Source organism: Leptonychotes weddellii, chromosome 4, assembly GCF_054177405.1.
Source record: "Leptonychotes weddellii isolate Sample4059 chromosome 4, ASM5417740v2, whole genome shotgun sequence".
Classification (NCBI taxonomy): Eukaryota; Metazoa; Chordata; class Mammalia; order Carnivora; family Phocidae; genus Leptonychotes; species Leptonychotes weddellii.
In genome coordinates, this window is record NC_138372.1 from 147412127 (window position 1) to 147439826 (window position 27700).

The window sequence follows — 27700 nt, forward strand, 5'->3', positions numbered from 1 at the left end:
AGCAAGCAATAGGATATTTACTTATTTTCCTGATCTATGGATATTTCCATCATATAATACAGCGAAAAATTTCTAAGGATTGAAAAACATAATACCTTTTCTCAATTTCTAAAGTCATTCATTGATATTGAAGTTTGAGGTTAAAAAAATTATAAAAATTTAAAATAAAAAAAAAGATGTGAAACATTTATCTCAAAATATCATTTCCATAAACCTGACAAAAGGCAAACTATATATTTCAGCCACATTATACACAGGGTATATCTTTAAAATCTCATAAAGCTTATCAGTCCTTCAACTTACCCAAACAAATTGGGATTGGATAATTCCATCTTCTTACAGGTCCAGGCATACATGTAATGTGAGAATGACCCTACATAAAAAAGACACAGTTCAGTACACATTTTAAAAAGACTAAACATAGCATAGTGAATGGTCATTATAAAAATAAGCTTAAATATATATTATCATTTTTTATATTTTTAAAATTTTTACTGGAATTTTCAGCATGACTTAAACTAAGAAAGGTAATTATATATGCTTGTGATAAAATGTAAAAAGTGACATGGTTCTGGTAGAAAAATTAAGATTCCTTATCACATCAGAATTGTGGTTTTTAAACTTAACATTTTTCTATTGAAACATGTTCTACTGGGATACTGCAATGATCATGAGAGTGAAATGACCACATATATAACAGTTTATAATAAATTGCTATAATATTCAAGGTGAAATAGGGTAAACAATACTTCATAAAAATATTAAAATGAGTCAGTTAAGATATATTAAATTGTAAACTGAAATACAAAGTCCAGAAATATCTGATTGTACTTCTGAGACTAATAATTTGTAATGCAACGTTAAATACTATAAATCATTAATTTTTAATTTTGCTTTCTCTAAGGAATCTATTTACTTAACATATGAAATAGTTTCTCCCTCATTTTTTTTTCTCAGTTACTTAATAGGTCATTTCTTTAGGGAGATTTTAATGCAACCATTAATTTGAGATCCTCTAAAATATATTTATATTTGATTTTCACTAATTTCAAAAATTTATTATCATGGAAGTTTCATTTAATGCTTTAAGTAGCAAAAACAAAGTAGCACTTTGTTTTTATTTTCAAATTCTAAAGATCCAGGAGTTGAGTTGTTACATCCTATGTGAATAGAGAGAAAAATGTGAAGTGAAGATTAACTTTGATTCAAAAATAATTTTTGGTTACTTGCGAACAGCATATTTAGTCCATTCTAGTAATTTCTCTCATGAATATGTTTTATGGACAAATTGAATAACTTTTGACTTAAGGCTACAGTATGCAGTTTGAATATTGTTTTAAAACTTTTGGATTATCAATCATTGCTCCATTAAAACATTCTGAAAAAACAATGCAAATCAAAACTATAATTTAAAAATAGCCTTACCTGTAGAGAATATCCTTGATCACACTGAAAGGATACCACATCACCAACCATATATCTGTCTCCAATTTTCATTCCACTGCTGGGAGTTTGTGGTTCAGGACAGGAGTCCAAACCAATTGCTGAGAATATTTAAAGATATTAGCATAAGTAACTTTCAAATAATGAATGCTTAAATTATGCATATTAAATTACCAAAATTTAATACTGGTATCATTAAAACTAGATTTTATATTGGGACATTAGGAATGTTCTGTGAATACTATTTAAGTGTGAACAAGATTTAACTGTAGTTGTTAAAAGCAATGTGCTTTGGAATTGTACCATAAAACTATTTCTTTGAATTTTCATGGCACCAACCGTTAAATAATGTTGTGATTACACTTAAACTCTTTTCTAACTCACAGTTCTAAATGTCTTCTACTATAAAACATAAATTAAAAATTCCTAAAAAGAAAGTCCCTTAAAAAAATAAAATAATAATTTATTGTGAGAGTAATATGAAATTATATTTGTAAAATATTCTTAATAAAATAACTAAAAAATTATTTGCTATTTTGTCCATATCACCTGGTTCCTTCTTCTTTCATACAAAAGGGGCTTTTTAATTTATGAGACATATTTTGAGGTACTTATTATATGTAAAATTTTTAAATGTATTTTTAAGTAAGATTTGTTCTCCAAATATATTATAATCAAAAAGGAGAAAAACATGTAGTTCATTGAGACCTGACAAGTTTAGGTGAAACTTGAAATCAGTTATTTCTGAAGGGGAGATAATTCTATAATTCAAAACACTTCCATTATTTTTACATTAACAATATATTTTTCAACATAGGAGAATAAAAGCATACTAAATATAAGTTGTTTTCCTAAAATGATGTACTTAAAGTCTGAAAAAATAGATTTTTTCACCAAAACATTTTTTTCAAACATGCAAATGTATTATTATTAAGAACTTTTTTTTATCTTCAATAAAAACCAAGGCTTATTATCCAATTCTTTCTAATTCATTTGAAGCTAACCTAATGCATATTTAAATTATGGGAGGAAGTAGTCACCACTCCAAAATCATTACATATGTTCATTTTATTAAAAACTGAATCCTAAAGAATTAAAATACTTCAGACATTCTTTTACTCCTTGATATTTCCCTCTGATGGATGCTCTCATAGCACCACTTTCTACATACATTCCTTTTGCTTAACATAAACTAATAATGAATAAATAACTGTGTAATTAGTTTTTCAATATTTATTTCCCCTCTGAGAACAGAAACTCCTTAAGGGCAGCTTAGAGCACAGCATCTTAGGGAAGCATTCAATAAACATCAGTCGACTGGATGAATGAATAGTATGAAAAAGAACGTGAATCCCTATTTTGATAACTCCTTAGTATATGTCTAGCTCTGCAAATGGAAGATACTTTCTTTATCCAATAGTACAATGGTCAGAGTAGCTAAAAATCATTCCAAATTAGGTCATATTTAAGGATAGAAAATGACATAAAAGCACTAACTTGATGGAATTATGATTAGATCAGAAAGGAAGACCGTGAAGAAGAGTAACCTGGTCATTTGGGAATGCAATTGAGACAGCCCTAGAGGAGGTTAGGGAAGTCTATGGATTGGAGTTCCAACACATGTGCTTCAATTAGCTAGGTCTCTAACCATACATCATGCTCCATATTTCTCGATTTTTTTGTAATCTTGAATTTATGGACCTAGGCAAGGTAAGTCACCATTAAATTGTGACTTACTTTTAACATTTTGAAGGGTTACTGTCTCACTTCCCCAGCTAGCTTTTGAGATCCAAGAAGTCAAAGAAACTGCCTTATTACTTGTTTTAATCCCATCTAATACCCACTCATTAGACTTACACATTTAATTTATCTGATTTCATAGAGCCCTTTTCAGGAATTAATGAGCATCCCAAAAAAGTGATTTATGATATAAACATTAATGTCTTACAAATTTCACCTTCCTTTGGTACAATCTTAGTGTTTTGGGAATCCTGAACAGTACATTTATTACTCTTTACGTAACTAAGGTCATTCTTGCAGTCATTCTTACTGAGAAGGCCAAATTTTATATGTATTCATTTTTCTTTTCTTTCTATCAAGTACTCCATTCAGGGTCATATACACAGAAAACTATTAATATTCACAAGTGGTGATTTCCTTTTCTGGGAGGAGGACAAATAAAACTAGGGTACAGTGATACTATAAAATATTGAGAGCCTCATTTTTAAGTGAGGTTTACACATAATATATACTGACATAGTAAAATATTTATAAAGTTTTAACTTTTAAAATGTGATATAAAACCCCTGGGGGTCCTGGGTGGCAGAATCAGTTGAGCATCAGACTCTTGGTTTTGGCTGAGGTCATGATCTCAGGGTTGTGAGATAGAGCCTGCATTTGGTTGGGTGTGGAGCCTGCTTAAGACTCCCCCTCTCCCTCTGCCTCTCCCTTCCATCTCTTTCTCTCTCCCACCCTCTACCTCTCTAAAAAATTTTTTTAAAATAAATAAATAAATAAATAAACTCGGAGTGATTAAATGATAATATTAAAGTAGCTAGATTTATTGTGGTGATTATTCATAATGTATATAAATGTTGAATCACTATGTTGCACATCTGAAATTAATATAATCTTTTATGTCAACTACACTTCAATTTAAAAACTTTTTAAAAAGTCTTCCTTAAGAATTATTTTCACTTCTTCATAAGTAACAAAATCAATAGGTTATTTGTAAGAATTAACAAAGAAAAAGAATTTTTGTAAAAATGTTGCAAAGGATTCTCTCCTGATTAACCAAAACAATCAAAATATTGAGTCATTTTCAGCTTTATTAGTGTCAATTTTGTTGTTGGCAATCAAAGATATGCTCTGGGTGAATTTTTTTAATGGGAATTGGATCAATTAATCTGCTGTTGTAGCCAAAAACAAACAGAAATGAGTCTAGGGACAAATCCATGTCAAAAATTGCATAGAGTTATGTCTGCTGTCAAATTACTGCAGGCAGTTACACTGAATGAAAATACTGAAACCTCAGTTCTTCACATTTCCAACATTTATTTATAACCATTTATTTATAACCAAAAACTGTTCTTTCCAATTCTGTTCACAAGGCAATCAATCTGCAATAGAAAATGTTCTTAATCATATCATTTATATCTGATCATTCTGATTATATATATATACATATACATATATTACTTTTCTGTATTCCATAATGATTTTAATGAGTCTTTGATGCTTTGAAAGAGGCAGAAAGGCAAAAGAAGAAAGCTTAATTACTGTTAAGATTCCCGGTAACATTGTTTTGTAAAAGGTAAACCTCCTTCACAAATTCAACATTACAATCTACGTATTCAGTGATGAGCAATAATAAGGAGGGCACGTGAAGTGATGAGCACTGGGTGTTATACACAACTCATGAATCATTGAACTCTATATCAAAAACTAGTGATGTACTATATGTTGACTAATTGAATTTAAATAAAAGAAACAACCTATCTATAAATTTATTGAAAATAAAGACCAAAATATTGCATCTGTATACATGAAAGAAAGGAACAGGAATTGAATCATGTGTCTTTGCACAGAGGTTGTATTCAATAATAGTGAAGATATTATTATTTTAAATATATTGCTGGTCTTCAATTTTAAATTTTTCTCTAAATAAGGGATTCAAGATAACCATTATTTCTTTTTTTAAGATTTATTTATTTATTTTAGAGAGAGAGAGAGAGCACAAGCAAGCTGAGGGAAGGGCAGAGGGAGAGAGAGAATCCTGAAGCGGACTTTGTGCTGAGCACAGAGCTGAAATGGGGCTCAATCTGTGGACACTGAGATCATAACCTGAGCCAAACCAAGAGCCAGCCACTTAACCAACTGCGCCACTTAGGTGCACCAGGATAATTATTATTTGTATCTTATTGTTACATATAAGGGTTTTTTTAAGATTTATTTATTATTTATTTTTAGAGAGAGAGAGAGTGAGCATGGGGAAGGGGCAGAGGGAGAGAGAGAGAGAATCCTCAAGCAGACTCCTTGCTGAGCATGGAGCCTGGCCCGGGATGCAATCCCAGAACCCCAAGATCATGACCTGAGAGGAAATCAAGAGCCAGCTGCTTAACAGACTGAGCCACCCAGGTGCCCCCATATGAGGGTTTTTTTTCAAATATTTATTTATTTGATAGAGAGAGAGAGAGAGCACAAGTGTGGGGGCAGAGGGGCAGACGGGGCGGGAGAAGCAGGCTCCCCACTGAGCAGAGAGATTGACATGGGGCTCCATCCCAGGACCCTGGGATCATGGCCTGAGCCTAAGGCAGACGCTTAACCGACTGGGCCACCCAGGCGCCCCTTGGGTTTCTAAAATATACTAGAATTACCATTTGGCATTCCACATTTATCATTATAAGATAACAGTTTGAAAAGAGAAACAGAGAAGCAGGTGATAATGAAAGGGTGAATTCAATATGAGCTGGTCTACTAGTTTGAGAGAAAACTCCAAAGGCAAGCACACAGACTTTTTGCTGGTATACTGTATCTTGGAATGAATTAATTAACCTAATAAACAAATATTTGTCAAATATCTATTATGTAACATGGAACTTGAATATTTGTAGGTTCTTTTTAGAAAGAACAGTTCTGACTTAATAGTCACTGATGGGCAACAGTGGTTTAGGAATATGTTGTGGTGCAGATTTAGCTCCCATTTACTTTGATCCTTAAATTTTTACTTACTTTACTTGTTCCTACCTCAATTAACATTTAATTTAGCATTACTCTGAATAATTAAATGAATATTCAGTAATAGAAACTACTTCCCAAATTTTAGTCTACAGTTTAATGCTAAGTTAAATGATAAAATGTTAAATAGAATCTGATATCATAAGCAATTATTGTGCACCTATTGTGTACTCTGTATCATGTTACCTGCCAGAAATGCAAAGATTGATTAGCGATATAAGCAACTATGCTCTAAAGAAACTCTTGATGAAGCAGGAGAAGGGACTGGTTTAAAAGATTACAGGCAGTGGAACAATCACAGTAAATGAAGGTCATCCTTTGTTAAAATAATTATTTCATAAAGAATAACCCTACTATAAAAGTATTTTGTTGCATGTATAGCCCTTAATTCTTGGCTCATTTAAATGATACGATTTTGACTGCAGTGATATTTGTTTGTTATAAATCAAGGAAATTGGACTTTTTTTCTGCCATATGTATTAAAATTTTCCCCCTAAAAAAGTCAGCTGTATTTACTATGTGGACAATTTTTTGCACCAGACAGAAGTTTATTCTGTTTAGATGAATGGCTGGTTTGGATTCTCATGGCCACTTTATGAATTCTGGGTTCGAGGACAGTTAAGAAGTCCTTTCTTGCTCTAAAATAATAAAGTTATTATTGTTTTCTTCTAAAAAAAAAAGAATAACCTTACTAAAAAAAGTAGCAGCAAACCAGAAAACGGACTCTTTTTTTTAAAGATTTTATTTGTTTATGAGAGAGAGAGAGCGCGCAAGCAGGAGAAAGAGCAGAGGGAGAGGGACAAGCAGACTCTGAGCTGAGTGCAGAGCCTGACTTGGGGCTGGATTTCATGACCCTGAGAAACCAAAAGTCTGACACTTAACTGACTGAGCCACCCAGACACCCCAGAAAGCAGACTCTTAACAACAGAGAACAAACTGAGAGTTACTGGAGGGGCAGTGGATGGGAGGATAGGTTAAATGGGTGATGGTATTAAGGAGGGCATTTGTTGTAATGAGCATTGGATGTCGTATTGTTAAGTGATGAATCACTAATTCTACACCTGGAACTAATATTACACTGAATGTTAACTAATTGGAATTTAAATACAAACTTGAAAAAGAAAAGACATTGGAAATGGATTATTAAAAAAAATAACCCTACTAAAAAATTATATATTTTACCAACTCATAATAATGAGGGGTGAGTGTGATGTCCTGGCAGACAAGGCGACATGAAATGAATGAAGTTTTAAGTGATTTTTCCTTCTTTTATGGAAAAGAAGGGGAGTGGTTTTCCCGAAAACACACTATAGTGTTTTGGGAAAGGCATCAAGAAATGAAACTGAAAGGGAGACAGGGTATACACTGTGAACCGTTTTATCTTCTTAACCAACGTAGGAAATTGTATTTTCTTTCTGTGGGTAATGAAGGAAAATTTCAGTTATTAAGAACACGACCTTGATCTGCATCTTGGCTCCACTAGTTTCTTGATCTTTTTGGTGAAGTCAGAAATGATTTCTGTGCCTCAGTTCCCTCACCTATTAAATGGGATGCAAAGATACTGACTTCATAGGAATATTGCAATGCTTAACGAAAACAAGATATACATAATGCTTAGAATAGAGGCAGGGACATAGTAACTAACATTATTTAGTGGTTTTAAACATTGAAGTGAGGTTGTCATTTAGCATTCTAGATAAAGGACATTTTTTCTGTTGTCATGAGAGTATGTTTCTGTATCTTTAAGATCACTAGGTTTTACATACAGACTCTAGGAATATAAAGAAAATATGTAAAAAGTTAAATAAAGTGCCAAGAACTTAAGTACCTTTAAGTTTGTGGTTAACCCAAAATGAAAAGCTTCTATAGAAGCTAAAATGTTATTGGTTTAACTGGGAGAAAAACCAAGAGACCAGGAGCGATGATATTAGATCAAGATACAGCTAGAGAAAGTTTAGGAATACAAAACTACAATGTTTCCAGAATTCAGAAACTTAGGCTGAAACTATTTCTAAGTCAACACCACAAAGAGGTAAAAAGTCAATGAGATGATCATAAAATAAATTTTCATTAAAACTAATGGCCTTATAGGATTAAGGGGTGAGATGTGTTTGCAAAATCAATTATACTTATTTGTATTTAATATATTCTGTTAATAGCAATTCAAATTAGAAATGACAAATATTAATAATTTAATTTGAGCAGGAGATGTTTCTACAATTAACATTTTATGAGATGATGTGCATAAACTAGTTAGAACAAGAAAATTAGTTTAAGTAAAAACATAATTAATCTTAAAATCACTATTTTTGTCAAATAATCAATTATTTAATTAGCCCAAGGGAAGAAACCATTTTTAGTGATTATAAAAATAAACTCATTAAGACTTAACGCATTATCTCTTAAGCATATTGCTCAAGGATGGAAAGCAGTAAAATAACTATGGTGTTGAATTGAATCTTTTGTTATTTATAAGCTAGAGTTAAATGAATACATGTCTACACATTTACTATTTTATGATTACTATTATGCTTCAGGGTATTCAGACCAGCCCTTCAACTATTAAGTAGAATGGAAAGATATTTTTGGACCCCCTGTGTTTTCCCAGGATTTACAGCAAAATTATTAGTGGCATATATCATGAGTGTTCTCAAGTTGAGGATGATAGAAAAATATATTCATTATGATAACATGGACCTTTGCATTCCTCTGAGTGCTATGTCCTAAGATTTTTGAGTGCACTTAAATTTGCAAAGACCATTACTGCATGTAGTTTGCCCTTTTAAAACATGTACATTGTATAAGTTCAAAACCAAAAGCTGCTCATTGATTTATAGATGCTGCACTGTCCCTCTAGAATTTTCCATTAGTGAAATACAAATGTGTATGGCAAGGAAATTATATATGCATATTACAACAAATTGTCATTCCAAAACTGTTAATGATGAAGCTCTAACAAAACCCAAGTGTCAGAGCAACTAGAAATTATAAGTTCTCTTCATGGAAGCTTACTAACAATTGACAGATTCAATGGCATTCCATGCACTAGGGACATTTTTCCTAGCAAAAAGTATATTTATGCAAGACATACAGTTACAACTAGGATCACATTTGTCAAAAACAAACAAACAACAAAAAATACAAATTATCAATTTAAAAATTAATTCCCACTTCCCCGTGCTCTTGGGGATCAGAAGACAGATAAATTCGATACTTTATATGTTAGAAAAAAATATATTAACTTAGAGCAGATATATCTATTTCATGACAACCAAACCAGCACACATTCCCAACACAAAAAAAATGATGTAGCTTTATGTCAGCTTATGATAACTCATGTAAGAAAATAGTAAAATACTAAGCAGAATCTCAACTAATGTTTTAGCTTATCTTTATTGAGAGAGAAAAATGTATCCTTTAAACTCTGGAATTCTTTTTTTTTTTTTTTTTTTAATGAGAGACAGAGAGCACGAGAGGGAGGAGGGTCAGAGGGAGAAGCAGACTCCCCGCCGAGCAGGGAGCCCGATGCGGGACTCGATCCCGGGACTCCAGGATCATGACCTGAGCCGAAGGCAGTCGCCCAACCAACTGAGCCACCCAGGTGCCCTAAACTCTGGAATTCTAATATATTTGCGTTAGTTTTCCTTGTGTCTTCCAAGGTTGCTAGGGAAACTTGTCTTCTATTCTGCCTACCTTTTTTCTCTTCAACATTCAATCCCTTTTGTTATTAACAGAAAGAAAATTGAGGGTTTTTTTTCTTACTCTTTCCGTTAATATTGGCTACCTGTTTATATATCAGGTAATTTGTTAGGACCTGTTAGCATAAAATATATAATAAAAGACATCAAAATTTCAGAAAAAAGTAATTGGAATAATGGGCATTAAGGAGGGCACATGACATTATGAGCATTGGGTATTATATGCAACTGATGAATCATTGAACACTACATTTGAAACTAAAAAAAAAAGAAAAAAAAAGAAGGAAAAAATATTCTAAATTTATATTTACTACCTTGCTTTGTGTGTGTGTAATTTAGAAAAATTGCCCTGATTCAATTTATTTATCGCCCAACTATAGCCTCCAATAGAGCATAATTTGAGCAGCATGACTATAAATATTAAAAATATACACACACATAATAAATGTGGTATCCATTTGCTATCTTTTCTTACTTTGCAAGTAGCACCATATGCACCTTCTATACCAGTTACACTCCTGAAAGTGTATACTTACACTGGCATTACACTAGTTAAATTAGGAAATATTTTTGATTCCTAGATCCCACTGTAAGGCGTGAGGTCTAATTATTACAGATAAATAAAAGTGGTTCTGTTGATCCTGGTTTATTTAATTCAATAACTAAGATCTAAAAATAAAAGAAGAAGTCTAAGGAATTAAAAGCCCAGCTCCCCAATGGAATAAAGCAAGGTTGTGATTATGAAAAGTGGTATGATTTAAAGTAAAAACCAAAACAAAAGATCAGAAACCTAAGAACCATCCTCTATTCCTCCCTCTCCCTCATCTCCAACATCTAACTGGCCACAAATCTTAGACAACCATAATAACCTCCTTCAGAGTTTCTCATGTGAACTATTGCAATCCCTTTCTTTAGGCCTATTCTCTTCCTGCAATGCATTTTCCATTTTCCAAAATAAAAGAGCCCTTCAAAAATTCCAAACTAAGCATGTTACTTCCCAAATTGAAACCCTGGAGTGTGTCTCCAAGAAAACATCTGTCATCTCCTTAATCTAATCTTTCAGCACTTAAAATACCATTTGACAATTTTAGCCACATTGGGTTCATCTCATCAGCAATAGAGGATGATATTTATTGAGAGCTTAATATGGACCTGGTGTTATGATAAACACTTTTATGTAGATGATCTCATTTAATTCTGAAGAAATATTTCAGGTTAGGTGTTATTATCCCATATTACAGATAAGGAAACTGGGTTTTGGGGAACTTTAGGAATTGCCTCTTGTCACATGGCTATCAAATGGCATTGTCAAGACAGAAACTGAAGTCTGATTCCAGAATAAATGCTCTTATATCCACCTACATTTCAAGAGGGCCCTTCAAAGTACCAAACTAATTCCATATCTACACTTTAATTCTTACTTGCCAATAGGACTTCTGTTCATCCTTTGGTGAAGTCTTCTTTGACTCCACGGTCAGTAATCCCTAACAGATTTGATCCCTACCTTCTTTGTGTCATCACCTAAGTTATACAAGATGGCCTCATACTTTGGTCATTGCGAGAGTAATCTTGGGAGACTGGGGAAAGTGCAAATGCTTGACTGAGTCTCAGAAACACTGACTTGATCTTCTGGGGTAGGGTCTTATCTAGATTTTCAACAAGACTTCAATGACTATAAAGCACATGTATCTGACAAGTACCAACTTAGATAACAATACAGTGTTTACATTTTAATTTTGCAATTACTTGTTTGCATGTCCTTACAATTAGTCTGCAGGTTTTTAGGGCTAGATATTATGTAAATTTGTAGCACTTCCACCTAGAAATTATATCTAGTAATCAGTAAGTATTCGACAAACCTATGATGCACACACAAATGGTTTTGTTCTTATATTTGGAAAGCAATATCGAGATGGAAAATTATGGGAAGAAACTCTAAGGAGGACTATAATATAGTGGTCAGGATTATTTGCTCCATTATCAAATTCTCTGAAGTTTTTATCCCACCTCTACTATTAACTAACTTTAAAAATATGGAGCACTGAGATTATTATCTAAACTTCAGTTTTGTCATCTATAAAATAGGATTAAAAATAATATCTGTCTCAAGGTAATTGAGAAAATTAAATAAAAAGATATCTATAAAATAATTATACTGTGTTTGGCATATATATACTGAACACTTGAAAAAATGTTAACTTTTGGGGCACCTGGGTGGCTTAGTCGGTTAAGCACCTGCCTTGGTTCAGGTCCTGATCTCAGGGTCCTGGGATGGAGTCGCAAGTGGGGCTCCCTGCTCAGCAGGGAGTCTGCTTCTCCCTCTCCCTCTGCCCCTCCACCCACTTGTGCTCTTCTCTTTCTCTCCCAAATAAATGAAATCTTTAAAAAATGTTAACTTTTTGATGAGATAATGATGATAATATAATGATTACAATAATCATGATGGAGGTATTGTTAAGTGGCTATCAAAGAACCTAAGTAGTCATTCAAAAGCTTACGGCTTATAATGCTCTGATGCACATGGATGCTTATACTGTAGATATTCCACACTTTGAAAGCTATCATGGATAGACAAGCAAGGGCGAGCCTCAACTATTAGGATTTACCAAATTATGAAATAGTTGTCTTTGTTTCAAATATTTTAAAAGGCAAAACATATGCAAAAGTTTAGCCCAGCTACATAGAAATTTTCTTTAAAAATACAGATTAACACCTGAGAAGAAAACAAAGTGGTACAAAAACAAATTGTTTTTTAATTTTAAAAATATGGGTTTTTTTAAAGCCAGTCCTCCTCCTCTAATAAGGAACTAACAAAAGAACCTATTAGAAACAGACATAGTTGGTGCAACTAGCTTGTTGGCCAGCAGAGCTCTGGGTACCTGGGTGATAACAGCCAACTCATAATGTACAATTATACAAAGTAGTATAATTACACAAATATACAGTTATCTTCTTTGGATAAATGTAGTTACTTTTTTTTCAATTTTCTAGCAAATAATCGCTGGGGATGTAAAAACAAAAATACAACATTGTGTTGGACAATGTCAGAAATAAATGATATACAACAGACTGCCCTCAAGTAGCTAAATATTCATTGAAAAATAATTCAAGAACGCTAAGTAAAATCAATTACCTAAACATTCATAACTGCAAAATACCATAGTACCTTATAAGTCAGAGCATGCCACTTCTCTGCTCAAAACTTTCTAATGAGTCCCATTTCAATTAGAGTGAAAAACTGCATCCTTACAATAGCCTACAAGACTGCGTCTCCCCTTCTCTCTCTCACCTCATTTCTTCCTGCTCTCGCTTCTTTGCTGTTCTTCATATGTATGTTTTAGGGTGCTTGCTCTGGCTATCCCCTAAAACACCCTTTCTTCACATATCAGCAAGGTTTATTCCTGCACCACCTTCCATCCTGTGCTCAAATGTCACCTTCTCTTAAAGATCTACCCTGACCATCAAAACATCCTCTCTGCAGCCCTAGCATTCTGGATCCCTCAACCCTTCATCTATCTTCTTTTTTTAAGATTTTATTTATTTTTTTTTAGAGAGAGAGAGAGTGGGGGGAGGGGAAGAGCAGAGGGAGAGAATCTCAAGCAGACTCCCCACTGAGTGCAGAGCCCATTCCAGGGCATGATCCCACAACCTTGAGATCACAACCTCAGCCGAAACCAAGACTCGTTGGCTCAACCAACTGAGCCTCCCAGGTGCCCCCATCTATCTTCTTCTATGAATTTTCACTTTCTGAAGTGCTCTGTAGCTTAATAATTTATTACATTTTTGTCTTTTTTGTCCTCACCTGCTAGATTATAAGCTCCAAGAAGACAAGAGGATATTGTCTCTTTCATTCACAAATGCAAACTATGCCTGACACACAAGTGTTCAGTAAATATTTGTTGCATTAATAAATATATAAGCATTGAGGGAGTGAAAGGGAATGATACCAGAATCCAGAAAAAGAAGAAAAACACTTCTAGAATGAGATGATTGGATCAGTTAAGATTTAGGGTGATATATAAATTAAGAAATAGAGGGTATTATGCTAAGCGAAATAAGTCAATCAGAGAAAGACATGTATCATATGACCTCACTGATATGAGGAATTCTTAATCTCAGGAAACAAACTGAGGGTTGCTGGAGTGGTGGGGGGTGGGAGGGATGGGTGCCTGGGTGATGGACATTGGAGAGGGTATGTGTTATGGTGAGCGCTGTGAATTGTGTAAGACTGTTGAATCACAGATCTGTACCTCTGAAACTAATAATACATTATATGTTAAAAAAAAAAGAAGATAGTAGGAAGGGAAAAATTAAGGGGGGGAAATTGGAGGGGGAGATGAACCATGAGAGACTATGGACTCTGAGAAACAAACTGAGGGTTCTAGAGGAGAGGGGGTGGGGGGATGTGTTAGCCTGGTGATGGGTATTAAAGAGGGCATGTATTGAATGGAGCATTGGGTGTTATACACAAACAATGAATCATGGAACACTACATCAAAAACTAGTGATGTAATAGGAAATGCATGATATATCTAGGAAACAATTACTTCATTTGATTAAGTGGGAAATATTACAAAATACATGTGGTAAAAAAAAATGACATAAGAAATTACTGTTGGAGCAGGAGGTTAAAGAATGTTACCTTTCTTTAACAGGTAATAGGAAAACAATGACATGAAATGATCAAAATGGGCCTCTAGAAATAATGAGACCAAGGCATGGGAAGGATAGAATGGGCTCAAGGAACATCAGATTTGTCTGACATTAATTATAATCATAATCATCATGGTCAGGTATTCCTAAGTTAAAATGTCATGATCTCCAGTTCAAGGAGGAAAAGAGCGCTGTGGATAAAAATCAACCTATTTGTCAGCATTTACCTTTCAAATAAATAAAAAGCAAGGTGTATCTGTCTAGTAATTGTTCCATTGGATAATCTAGAATTTGTTTCCTTAAAGCCTCATAAGTGGGTAGAAAAATCAGACAGAGAATATACTTACTTACTGGAAGGAATCTCAACCAAATTTCCATTTCCCAAGACAGAGGAACACCTGCCATGTTTCCTGAAACCTTAACTAATTAAAATCATCCTTTAGGAATATAGGAAGAGTCTACTTCCTTGGTTAAAAACAAAACAAACAAACATGAAGTCTGTCCTTTTTATAGCAAACCTTAATGTCTTCTGTATCTGTTGCTGGTATTCGTAGTGTGATTATGAGACCGTTATTCCCCATTGTGATTTCCTCCTTATGTTACCCTGTGGGCAGAACTTGTAGCTCAGAGGCTGCCAGAAATGAAATACCAAAGATGTGCAGTGAAATAGGTGTTTTCTCAATGGAGAAAAGTTAATATAACTACCTTGTTTATAACAGACAGACAGACAGACACACGCAATATTTTCCTAGTACCCAACTGCTTAAGCATTTTGCTTTTTCTAAGTATCAAAACTTAGATTTAAATTTTTTCATGTCATGTTTACATTCATTTAAAAAATAGTTTCCTCTTCAAGAGGCCATTGTGTTCTTACACCTCAACCACTCATTTGGGGGCTTCTGAAAACATAAAGTTCTTTAAAATTTTTATGTCTAGTTAACATAACCTACCTCCACAAGTGATCAGATCATTGAATTACTACAAAATAAATGTTTCTTCACTATGGGAAGATTTAAAAACTTGACAGAAATTAAGGCACCCTTTCCACAAACAAGAGACTATTTGCAAAAAGAAAAAAAAAAAGCCACTGTGCTTGGATATATTCTCCAGCATTTCTGGAAGGGATATATTCCAGGGTGCACTGAGTGATCAGACAGCCTTTGAGATTACCCTGCTGGACACTGCACCAAAACCACAGCTGCTCTGGGCAGCATTTGATCCACCAAATGTGGTAACTGCTTTTCAATCTGTTAGTAATAGGCAGCCAAAAATACTGCCATAGCTTGTTTTATAAATTTGTCCTCGAAGACTAGAGCATAAGCTATTAGTCATTTTAATTCTGTAAAGCTGGACTTAAATTTCCTTGTTCGACCTCCCCACCCCCATTCTCTTGCACTTAACTCAGTGTTTTGCAAATGTCCTTATTGATCAGACAATAGATTTGAAAACATGGAGAAAATTCCAAAATCTTTTTAATTAATTAAAAGAACATTGGTCATTCTCGGGCACTGATTTCATGACTGTCCACTAATTTCATCTTTTTCTCTTTTCTCTCCTCTCTATCTGTCCCCCTGTCCTAATTGTCCTGCTTTTCCCATACTCTGTAAACATTTTCTCATCTATTTCTCTACACTTCTTCATCTTTCTATTTATACTTTCTGTTTAACTTCAGATTCACCGACTTGTTTAAAAGCAACATGTGAAACTGAAGCATTTTTATGTGACAACATTACCAAGGGTAACTATCAAGTGAGGCATTTTCTATATGGAGAATAGTTTAACTGCTTCTATTAAGTTGTAATTTGATAAAAATTAATGTCTTAATATAACTTTACATGCTTTTTGTAGTACTGGTATTTTTTTTTATTATATTTATTTTAATCCAGGAAATTTTAAAATTTTGTTCCAGTTAAAAGGGAACATCAAGCAAATGGTTTGATGTGTTAGTTAAGGGCCCTCAACACAATGCTTACAAATTTTGGTGGTCATTTTATCATTTTCTAATAGGATTCCACTTTGTGATTTTTGAAAAGTACAGTTAATAATGTCCTCAGATTGCCTACATATAGTGCCAAGCTTTTTTATTTGTTTTTCTCATGGGTGGAGAATCAAGATATCTACTAATTCTTAAGTATCTGGGGATCAGTTTGAAGTCAAAGTGTCATTTTGTGAATATTTACTTCAGATTATGTGAACTCAAAGCTAACAAACTAAATGCCATTGCCTGTGAATAGTCATATTTTTTTTAAAGCAACAGCACATATAATATATACATGATACATCATTTGCTCTTATGCTCATTAATTACCAATGGTGAATTCTTTGCCACATTCTTGAATTCAATCCAGATAACTAACTTAGAACATCCTAGCATTCTTTGATTGTTCATTTGATAGAAATAACTCATAACATAGATAAATAATCACAAATAATAGGGCAAAAACACATTCCATGTAATAAAGTTTACACTTGATTAGGACAGAGTTTATCTCATTTACCTTCTAATCCTTCTACAGTTCTCATCAGACTATCTTTGACATAGTTAGGTACTAAACTCTACTTTTTAAATTAGAGATCATGACTTAAGATGCTTAGATTATATTTCTAGCATGTCTTTTCTGTCAAAGATGTTGGTTTTCAAGATTTGTGAGATTTAAGTACACTAGTCATTGTTTTCCTTTAAGAAGATCAAACTCTCAATTATTTGTTCTAAGAAGCAAGTTGCTATGTATTATTAGCACCTATTATTTATTGATTAGGATATGACTCAATTTCCTTCATGTATTGAACATAATTAAGAGTTTCTAACCAAGAGGCGCCTGGGTGGCTCAGTTGTTTAAACGGCTGCCTTCAGCTCAGGTCATGATCTCAGGGTCCTGGGATCGAGTCCCAAGATGGGGTCCTAGTTCAGCAGGAAGTCTGCTTCCCCCTCTCCTGCTGCCTCTCCCCCCTGCTTGTGTTTGCTCTCTTTCCCTCTCAAATAAATAAAATCTTAAAAAAAAGAGTTTCTAACCAAAAGAATTATCTGAAAAATTATAAATAACTGGGTAAGCAATTCCATTAAATTTTAATTATCTTATATATCTTATATAAATAAAGGACCTTTTTGGCATCCAACAAAACATTTTATAAATGCCAAAGTTGTATATGAGGAACTTAAAAAAAAAACTCCCTCAATTTCTTTGTATGATAATTTAATAATCTATATTATGAATACCTATCAAAACATATGCTGCTTTTTAACTGTATTGTCTATACTGAAGTCAAATTTCTGATAATGACATCCTACACCTTTCAGAAGTAGCCCTGCCTATAGAAGCAGCCTTAGTTCCTAGTGCTGCCTCAGACCTTATATCCTAGTCCTACTGAACTGGCTGTATTTCTCCTGAATGTGCTATATGTCATAGCTCTGTCTGAACGGGAAGTTTTCATGCTAAAAAAATCCAATCCTTCTTGTCTAACTGTAAAAGTGTCATGTCTTACTTGAAGTACTTCCTGAACTTCCTAAATGGAGCCCATTACTTTCCACTTTTGAGCACTCTACCATAAATATCTCTATTCTTATATTTATAGCACCATGTTATTGCTTTACCTTTCTGTCTCTTCTGCTAGACTGTATCTTCCCAAAGTAAGATACGGTGACATAGTTATCTTTGCATTTTCCATGTTGAGCATACTGTCTGATATATCATAGCTGCTCCGTATATTTATGGTTGAATGAAGAATGAATGGATCCTCTTTTACTGATTTGTCATCTATTTACATTACAATGACAGATTTATTGTATCTGAGGTTAGCAATAGCTGGAAACTGAACTTCAAAATAAACCAAAAAAATCTGTCCAAAATCAATTAACCAGTTTATTTAGCACATGCCTATCATTATAGCCCTTGTTCCTTCCCACAGGGAGTTTCTATTTTATCAGAGTTTCCAGTGTAAGTTATGATGTTGCAGTGATGGATTGAGTGGCCTGGAAAAATGATTTTGAGGAAATAATACCTAGTGGTAATACCGTCAGGCAGCAGAAGCCAACATAAGTATAAAATGTGCACAGATTAAAGTACTAAATGGCTTAATGAACACCAGCATCAGTATAAGTTTACTGATGTTAATAATATGTGCCAATATTACATATTTATCTCTACTTTCGGTGTTGTATCACAGCCAAGAAATGTATTGTGAATGCCTAATAAGATTCAAGGGCTGTGCTTAGTGCAAGAGACAAAAGGATATCCTAAATGGACATGGTCCTGTGCTAATGGCAGATCCTGTCTTCCTGGAGCTTACATTGTAGGGAGACAGTACATAAACCCAAAATTACCAAAATAATCTCCCATTATACTTGTGATAATTTTATGTAGCAAAAAACAAAAACAAAAACAAAAACAAAAACAAAATCATGTATGTCCCATATATGTATTTAACTAAGGTGCATAAGACATTTTTGTCTCTAAAAATTTTGTAGAGTTGGGCAATTAGTATATATTTTCTATGCAACCAGAAAAGCCACTTAGTCCAATTACAGGATTAAAATATCTACAGAATCCAGTTCTTTTTACAATTAGACAATACTTATAATGAAAGAAGAGACATTACACCTGATACCATAGGAATAAAAAGGATCTTAAGAGACTACTATAAACAATTACACACCAACAAATTGGATAGAAGAAATGAAAAATTCCTATAAATATACAATCTACCCAGTGAATCATGAAGAAATAGAAAATCTCAATAGACCAATAATGAGTATGTAGATTAAATAAGTAACCAAAACCCTCCCAGCAAAGTAAAGCTCAGGAACAGATAACTGCATGGGTAAATTTTACCAACATTTAAAGAATTAACATTGATCCCTCTTAAACTTCTTCAAAATATTGAAGAAGAAACAGTTCCAAATTCATTTTTTGAAACCAGAATTTCCCTGATGGCCATAGCCAAAGATATTACAAGAAAACTATAGGACAACATACCTGATGAAATAGATGCAAAAATCCATTGCAAAATACTAGCAAACCAAATTAAACAGCACATCAAAAGGATTATACACTCTGATCAAATGGAATTTATCCCTGGGATGCAAGGATGGTTCAACATACACAAATAAATGTGATATACTACAATAACAGATTAAAGGATAAAAATCATATGATTATCTTAATAGATGCAGAAAAATCATTTGACAAAGTGCAATATCCTTTTATGATGAAAACTCCCAACAAATTAGATGTAATGGAATGTACCTTGAAACAATACAGGCCATACATGAAAAACCCACAGCTATCATCATACTCAATGGTCAAAACAAAACAAAACAAACAAACAAACAAACAAAAACCTCAAAGCTTTTCATTTGAGATCAGGAGCAAGGATGCCCAACTCTCACCACTTCTATTCACATAGTACTGGAATCCTAGTCAGAGAAATTGGGCAAGAAAAAAGAATCCAAATTAAGGAAGAAGTGGACATATCTCTGTTTGCAGGTGACAGGATCTTCTATGTTGAAACCCTAACTCCACAGGACATTAAATTCTGTAAGGTTGCTACACAAAATATCAGAAATCACTTGTAATTCAATATACTAACACCAAAGTAACTGAAAAGGAAATTTAGAAAACAATCCTATTTACAGTAGCATCAAAAATAGTAAAATACTAGGGAATAAAGTTAACCTAGGAAATGAAGACTTGTATATGGAAAATGACAAAACACTGATGGAAAAAATTGAAAAAGATGCAAATAAATGGAAAGATATGCCGTGTTCATGGATTGGAAGACATAATATTGTTAAAATGTCCATAATACCCAAAGTTATCAACAGATTCAATGCAATCACTACCAAACCCCCATGGCATTTTTACTGAATTAGATAAATAAATAATCCTAAAATTTATATGGAACCACAAAAGACCCAAGTAGAAAAAGCAATCTTGAGAATGAGGATCAAAACTGGAGACATCACACTTCCTAATATCAAAATACATAAAATTACAATAATTAAAACAGTATGGTATTGGCATAAAGATAGACATATAGATGAATGAAACAGAATAGAGAATACAGAGAATCCAGTTGATAAACCCACATCAACTTATCTTTATCAAGGATGCCAAAATACACAATGGAGAGAGAATAATCTCTTAAACAAATGATGTTGAGAAAACTGGATGTCCAAAGCAAAAGAATAAAATCAGACCCTTATCTTACATCATATATAAAAATTAACTCAAAATGGATTGAAGACTTAAAGATAAGATCTGAAAATGTAAAATTCCTAGAAGAAAACATAGGGGAAAGTGTCATGATGCTGGTCTTGATAATGTTTTCCTGGGCATGACAACAAAGCAGAGGGAACAAAAATAGACAAGTGGGGCAACATCAAAATAAAAGGCTTCTGCACAGCAAAGGAAACAATCAACAGAGCAAAAAGCAACCTAAAGAATGGAGAAAATGTTTGCAAGCCATATATCTAATATCGGATTAATATGTAAAATATATAAGGAACTCCTACAACTTAATAACGAAAATAAATAATCCGATTTTTTAAATAGGCAAAGGACTTAAATAGACATTTCTCCACAGATGACATACAAATCACCAACAGGGGTGTGAAAAGATGCTCAACATCTCTAGTCATCAGGAAAATGCAAGGAAATCAAAACCACAATGAGATAATCACGTCACACCTATTAGGATGGCTATTGTTAAAAAAAGAAAAAGGAGTGATGTCCACCAGATGGCTGAATAAGATGCCCCTTATTATATCCTCCCTTTAGCAACAACAATATGGCAGTCATCCATGGACAACATGCCTTTGTGGGAGATGTGATAGCCAGGTAGGAGATGGTGAAATCCCAGTGAATGAATCTCATTCAAGAATGAGAAGAGCCATTTGGAAAAGACAGACCAGCCCCTAGGTGGCTGAGTGAGAAACAACTGCATAGCCCTGAGAACTTGGCAACAACCCCTTGGCCTTTGGTTCTGTCATCAAAAAATACACCGAGGGATCCAAGAGGAGTCTCACCTACCCGTGTATCAGGTAATAGGCACATAGACTTTGGTGCTGGCTGTGGATTCTGAAAGTACCCTTTGAACTGGCTCTAGCACCTCTGAGCCACAGTTTAGGAGCTTCTGGAGAACACTGATTTACACAATCACCCATGAATGAGAGACCCTTTATGGAGGCCCAGGAGTCTGGTAGAAGTCCAACACACCATTGGAACAACAACAAAAAAATCAAAATTGGACACACTGCTGAGGATAAGAGGAAAAGTTTGACTTTATCTGCATCACCCATCCCCCAAGATAACAGCGGGTGAGCATGTGCAGAAAGCTGGCCCAAATTTGTGGACCCAGAAGGGACAACAGACTTGAGCATTTAGCTGAGAAGTCGTTCGTACAGGGCCTGGCTCTAGAAGATTGAGAGAAGGAATACAAGCCTAAGAGCTCTGTCATAAGAGGGAGCAAGAAGTGCGGAACATGCATATTCTTAGAAGGTCTGAGAAAGTCTCAAAATCCCCAGCAGGACTAAAGGAAGATATTTCTCTCCTGAAGTCAACCAGTAAAGACTGGAGAAGGTGACTACTATTTTAAACACAAAGACAGTAACACAATATTTCAAGAAACATGAAAAATCCAGAAAACATGACACCACCAAAAGAACACAATAATTTTCCAGTAATGGACCCCAAAGACATGGAGCTCTGCAATTTACCTCAAAGAGAATTCAAAATACCTGTTTTAAGGAAGCTCAATAAACTACAAAGAAACTCACAAAAAATAATTCTTCAAAATCAAGAAAACAACACATGATAGAAATGAAAAGTTTAACAAAGAGATCTGAAGGATCTCAGAACAGAATCTCAGAAGGAGAAGAGGAAAGCAGAAAGTTTATTACAGTGGGGCACCTGCGTGGCTCAGTGAGTTAAGTGGCTAACTCTTGATTTTGGCTCAGGTCATGATCTCAGGATCCTGGGATTGAGCCCCACATCAGGCTCCGTACTCATCAGGGAGTCTGCTTCAGGATTCTCTCTCTCTCCCTCTGCCCCTCTTCTCTCTCTTTCTCTTTCTCTCTCTCCCCCCCTCTCAAATAACTAAATAAATCATTTTTAAAAAGCTTATTACAGAAGTAATGACACAGAACTTCCAAAATCTGGGGAGAGATTTGGACATCCATGTTCATAAAAGTCATAGGCTCCCAAACAAACTCAACATAAAAAGATATTTTCCAAGATTAATTATAATAAAACTGTCAAAAATGAAAGACAAAGAGAGGGTCTTAAAAATAACAAGAGAAAAGAAGCTCATAATTTACAAGGGGACCTGTACAAGGCAATATCAGTGACTTTCTCAGGAGAAACCTTATAGACAAGGACAGAGAGTGATGTTACACTCAAAGTGCTGAAAGAATAAAACTCTCAAGCAAGAATACTTTATACAGTAAAGTAGTCCATTAGAAAATGTCAGACGAAGGAGAGATGGCCCCACACAAACAAAAGTTAATGGAGTTCATTACTACTAGACCTGACTTACAAGAAATGCAGAAAGCAATCTCTCAAGCTGAAATGTAAGGACGCTAATTAGTAACATGAAAACATACAAAAATATACAACACACTGGTGAAGGTAAGTACATATTTAAATTCAAAATACTTTAATTCTGTAATACGGTGGTGTATTAACTACTTAATTCTAGTATAAAAGTAAAGGACAAAAGTTTTAAAATTAACTACAGCATAATAATTTGTTAAGGAATACAAAAAAAATAAGGTAAATTGTGACATCAAAAACACAAAGTGGGAAGTAAAAGGACAGAGATTTATTATGTGAATGAAGTTAAGTTGTTAGTGTAAAATAGATAGTTATATCTAGAAGATAGTTCATGTAAGCCTCATAGTAACCACAAAGCAAAAGCTCACAGTAGATACTCAAAGGATAAGAAGAAGGGAATCAAGCACACCACTCTGGAAAATCACCTATTCATAAAAGAAAAGAGTGAGAAAGAAAGGAATATGGGAACTATAACAAAGCCAGAAAATAATTGATAAGATGGTATTAGTAAGTAAATAATTACTCTAAATGTAAATGGATGGTATTCTCCAAGCAAAAGACATAGAGTAGCTGAATGGATTTAAAAAATAAAACAAACAAAAAACAAAATAAAACAACTATATGCTGCCTACTAGAAACTCACTTCAGCTTCAAAGATACACATATGCTCAAAGTGAAGGGATAATAAAAGATATTCCATGCAAGTGGAAACCAAAACGGGCAGTGGTAGCTATACTTATATCTGACAATATAAACTTTAACTCAAAAGCTGTTGCTAGAGATAAAGAAAGCCATTGCATAATAATTAGATCATTTAATCAAGGGGATATAGTAATCATAAATATATATGCAAATAGGGGCACCTGGGTGGTTCAGTTAACATCTGACTCTTGATTTTGGCTCAGGTCATGATCTCAGTGTCCCCTGAGAGCCCCATGTTGGGCTCCACTCAGCACAGAGTGTGCTTGAGATTCTCTCTTCCTCCCTCCCTCTGCCCCACCCTCCACTCATGTGCTCTCTCTCTAAATAAATTATATATATCTATATATATGCAGCTAACACCTGAGCACTACCCAAATATATTAAGCATATACTAACAGATCTGAAGGGAAAAACAGACAACAATACAATAATAGTAGGGGACTTCAGTACTTCACTTTCAACAATATATAGATCATCTAGATAAAAAAGTATTAAGGAAATATTGGATTTTAACAATACTTCAGACCAAATGAACCTAACAGACATATACAGAACATTCATTGCAAAGCAACAAAATACATATTTTTTCTCAAGTACATGCAGAACATTCTCCAGGATAAATCATATATTATATCACTAAAGAAGTCTTAGCAAAGTTAAGGGTGAAATCATATCAAAAATCTTTTCCAATCACAATGGCATGAAACTAGAAATCAATAACAGAAGGAACACTGGAAAATTCACACATATGTGGACAAATATGTGGACATCAAATAGTATGCTCATAAACGGCCAATTATTGAAAGAATAAATCAAAAGGAAAATAAAAAAAAAATCTTGAAATAAGCAAACAAAAAGAGGAGAAACACAACATACCAAAACTTGTGGGATACACAAAAGCAGTTCTGAGAGGAAGTTTATAGCAATGAATGTCTACATTTGAAAAAAGGAAGATCTCAAATAAACGAGCTAACTTTATATCTCAAGGAACTAGAAAAAGAATACACTAAAGCCAAAAGTTAGCAGAATAAAGGAAGTAACAAAGATCAGAGCAGAAATAAATAAAATAGAAAACAGAAAAACAACAGAAAAGACCAAAGAAACAAAGAGCTGGTTTTTGAAAAGATACACAAAATTGACATAAGATTCGATAGATTAACTAAAAAAAAAGAGAGAGAAAGGGAGACAGAGAAGACTTACATAAACAAAACTGGAAATGAAAGAGGAGACATTACACTGATATCACAGAAATGAAAAAGATCATAAAAGACTGCTATGAACAATTATATACCAAAAAATTGGATAATCTATAAGAAATGGACACATTTCTAGAAACATATAACCTACCAACTAAAACATGAAGAAATAGAAAATCTGAACAGACTAATAACAAGTAAGAAATTAAATTAGTGATCAAAAGCCTTCCAATAAAGAAAAGCCCAGGACTAGATGGCTTCATAGGTGAATTTTGCCAAACATGTAAAAAGGAATTAATGCTAGTCCTTCTCAAACTCTTCTGAAAAACTGAAGAGGAGAGAACATTCTAAATCTCATTTTATGAAATCAGAATTACCCTGATACCGAAGCCCGATAAGGACACTACAAGAAAAAAATGACAGGCCAAAATCCATGATGAATACAGATGTGCATTTTTTTTTAAAGATTTTATTTATTTATCTGACAGAGAGAGAGACAGCGAGAGCAGGAACACAAGCAGGGAGAGTGGGAGAGGGAGAAGCAGGCTTCCCGCCGAGCAGGGAGCCCGATGTGGGACTCAATCCCAGGACCCTGGGATCATGACCTGAGCCGAAGGCAGACGCTTAATGACTGAGCCACCCAGGTGCCCCCAGATGTGCATTTTTTTAACAAAATCGTAGCAAACCAAACTCAACAACATATCAAAAGGATTATACACCATCATCAAGTGGGATTTATGCCTGGGATGCAAAGATAGTTCAACACACGCAAATAAAAAAACTGTGAGGCATCACATTAGTACAGTGAAAGATAAAAAATCATGTGATAATCTCAATAGACACAGAAAAAGCATCTGACAAAACACCCCTTCATGATAAAAACTCTCAACAAAATGGGTATAGAAGGAATGAACTTCAACTTAATGAAGGCCATATATGAAAAGCCCACAGCTAACATCATACTCAATGGTGAAAGATTGAAGACTTTTCCTCTAAGATAGGGAAGAAGACTAAAGGTGCCCAGTCTCATGACTTTCATTCAACAGAGTACTGAAAGTTCTAGCCAGAGTAATTATGCAAGAAAAAGAAATGAAGGACATCCAAACCAGAAAGGAAAGTAAAATTATCTCTATTGGAAAATGATGTGATCCTATGTATACAAAATCCTCGAGACTCCACCAAAAACTATTAGAGCTAATGAACAAATTCAATAAAGTTGCAGGATAAAAAAAATCAACATTCAGAAATTAGTTGTGTTATTATACACTAAAAACAGAATATCTCAAAAAGAAAGAAAATAATACCATTTACAACAACAATAAAATTTGGGAACAAATTTAACCACATTTAAGCCATCTATATATTCAACAGAATTCATGTCAAAATTCCAATGGCATGATTTCACAGAGACAGAAATTCATGGAACCACAAAAGACCCTGAATACCCAAAGCAATCCTGAGAAAGAAGTATAAAGCTAGAGGCATCATTCTTTCTGATTTCAAACTATTACAAAGCTATAGTAATCAAACAGTATGGTACTGACATAAAAATGGACACATACACCAATGTAACAGAATTGAGAGCCCAGAAATAAACCCTCACATATACAGCCAACTAACATTTGACAAAGATGCCAAGAATACTCAAGGGGAAAAGTATAGTCTTTTCCCCATAAATGGTGCTGGGGAAACTGTTTAATCATATGTAGAAGAATGAAATTGGACCCCTACCTTATACAACTCACAAAAATTATTCAGAATTGGAATAAAACCCCATATTGTAAAAGTCCTAAGGGAAAATAGAAAAAAAGCTCCTGGACATTGGTCTTGTCATTGATTTTTTTGGATATGACACCAAAAGTACAAGCAACAAATGCAAAATAAATAAGTGGAACTACATCAAATTAAAAAATAAATCTTCTGGTTTGCATTATATCATATACTTGCAAGTTGCTAAGAGACTAGATTTTAAGTATTCTCTCTCTCTCTCTCTCACACACACACACACAAAGAAAAAAAGAAGGTAATTATGTGAGCTATAGAGGTATTAACTATCCATATTGTGTAATCATTTTGCAATAAATACATATATCAAATCGACACATTGTATAAGTTCAAGAACAACACAATGTTATGTGTCAACTAAATTTCAATGAACTGAAAAAATAAAACTTTTGCATCATATTCATAGAAGAGTTCAGCTTGTAGTTTTCTACTGTATTATGGGAACCCGTGATAACCACAGAAGATAGAATAATTAAAACAGCATTGGGATTACCTGGTCCTTAAGGGTTAGCAATATTTCTATGTGAAGTCATTTGGACCTGGTATTTTGTGTGTGTGTGTGTGTTGGGGTACTTTTAAACAATTATTTTCTATATTACTCCTATGATTATTGCTCTATGTAGAATTTCTGTACAGGGATCAATTTTGATCAATTTCATAATGCATTTCTATTTATTTCTCCTTATATTTCTTGACTATCCCCTTTAAGAAGGTTGATGCTGTTATGTGGTTCATAAATACTCAAAACTGGAGTTTTTGTTAGGATATGTCTCCTTTTGATAACTATGAAATGTTCTTGTTTTAAAAAAAATACATGTTGGGGTGCCTGGGTTACTCAGTTGGTTAAACGACCAACTCTTGATTTTGGCTCAGGTCACATCTCAGTGGTTGTGAGATCGAGCCCCGTGTTGGGCTGCACCCTCAGCATGGAGTCAGC

At 34.0% G+C, this 27700-nt stretch overlaps 1 protein-coding gene across 2 annotated transcripts in view; it reads right to left on the reverse strand.

The window, feature by feature from the left end:
* Positions 1-27700, reverse strand: part of CSMD3 (CUB and Sushi multiple domains 3) — a 1160890-nt gene that overhangs the window by 117013 nt on the left and 1016177 nt on the right. For both annotated transcript variants that reach the window (XM_081816413.1, XM_081816412.1), the window contains 2 exons: positions 1426-1544; positions 304-373 (listed from right to left, as the gene is read on the reverse strand). In XM_081816413.1, coding sequence (XP_081672539.1) covers positions 304-373; positions 1426-1544 — 189 coding nt within the window. The remainder of the gene's footprint in view (positions 1-303; positions 374-1425; positions 1545-27700) is intronic.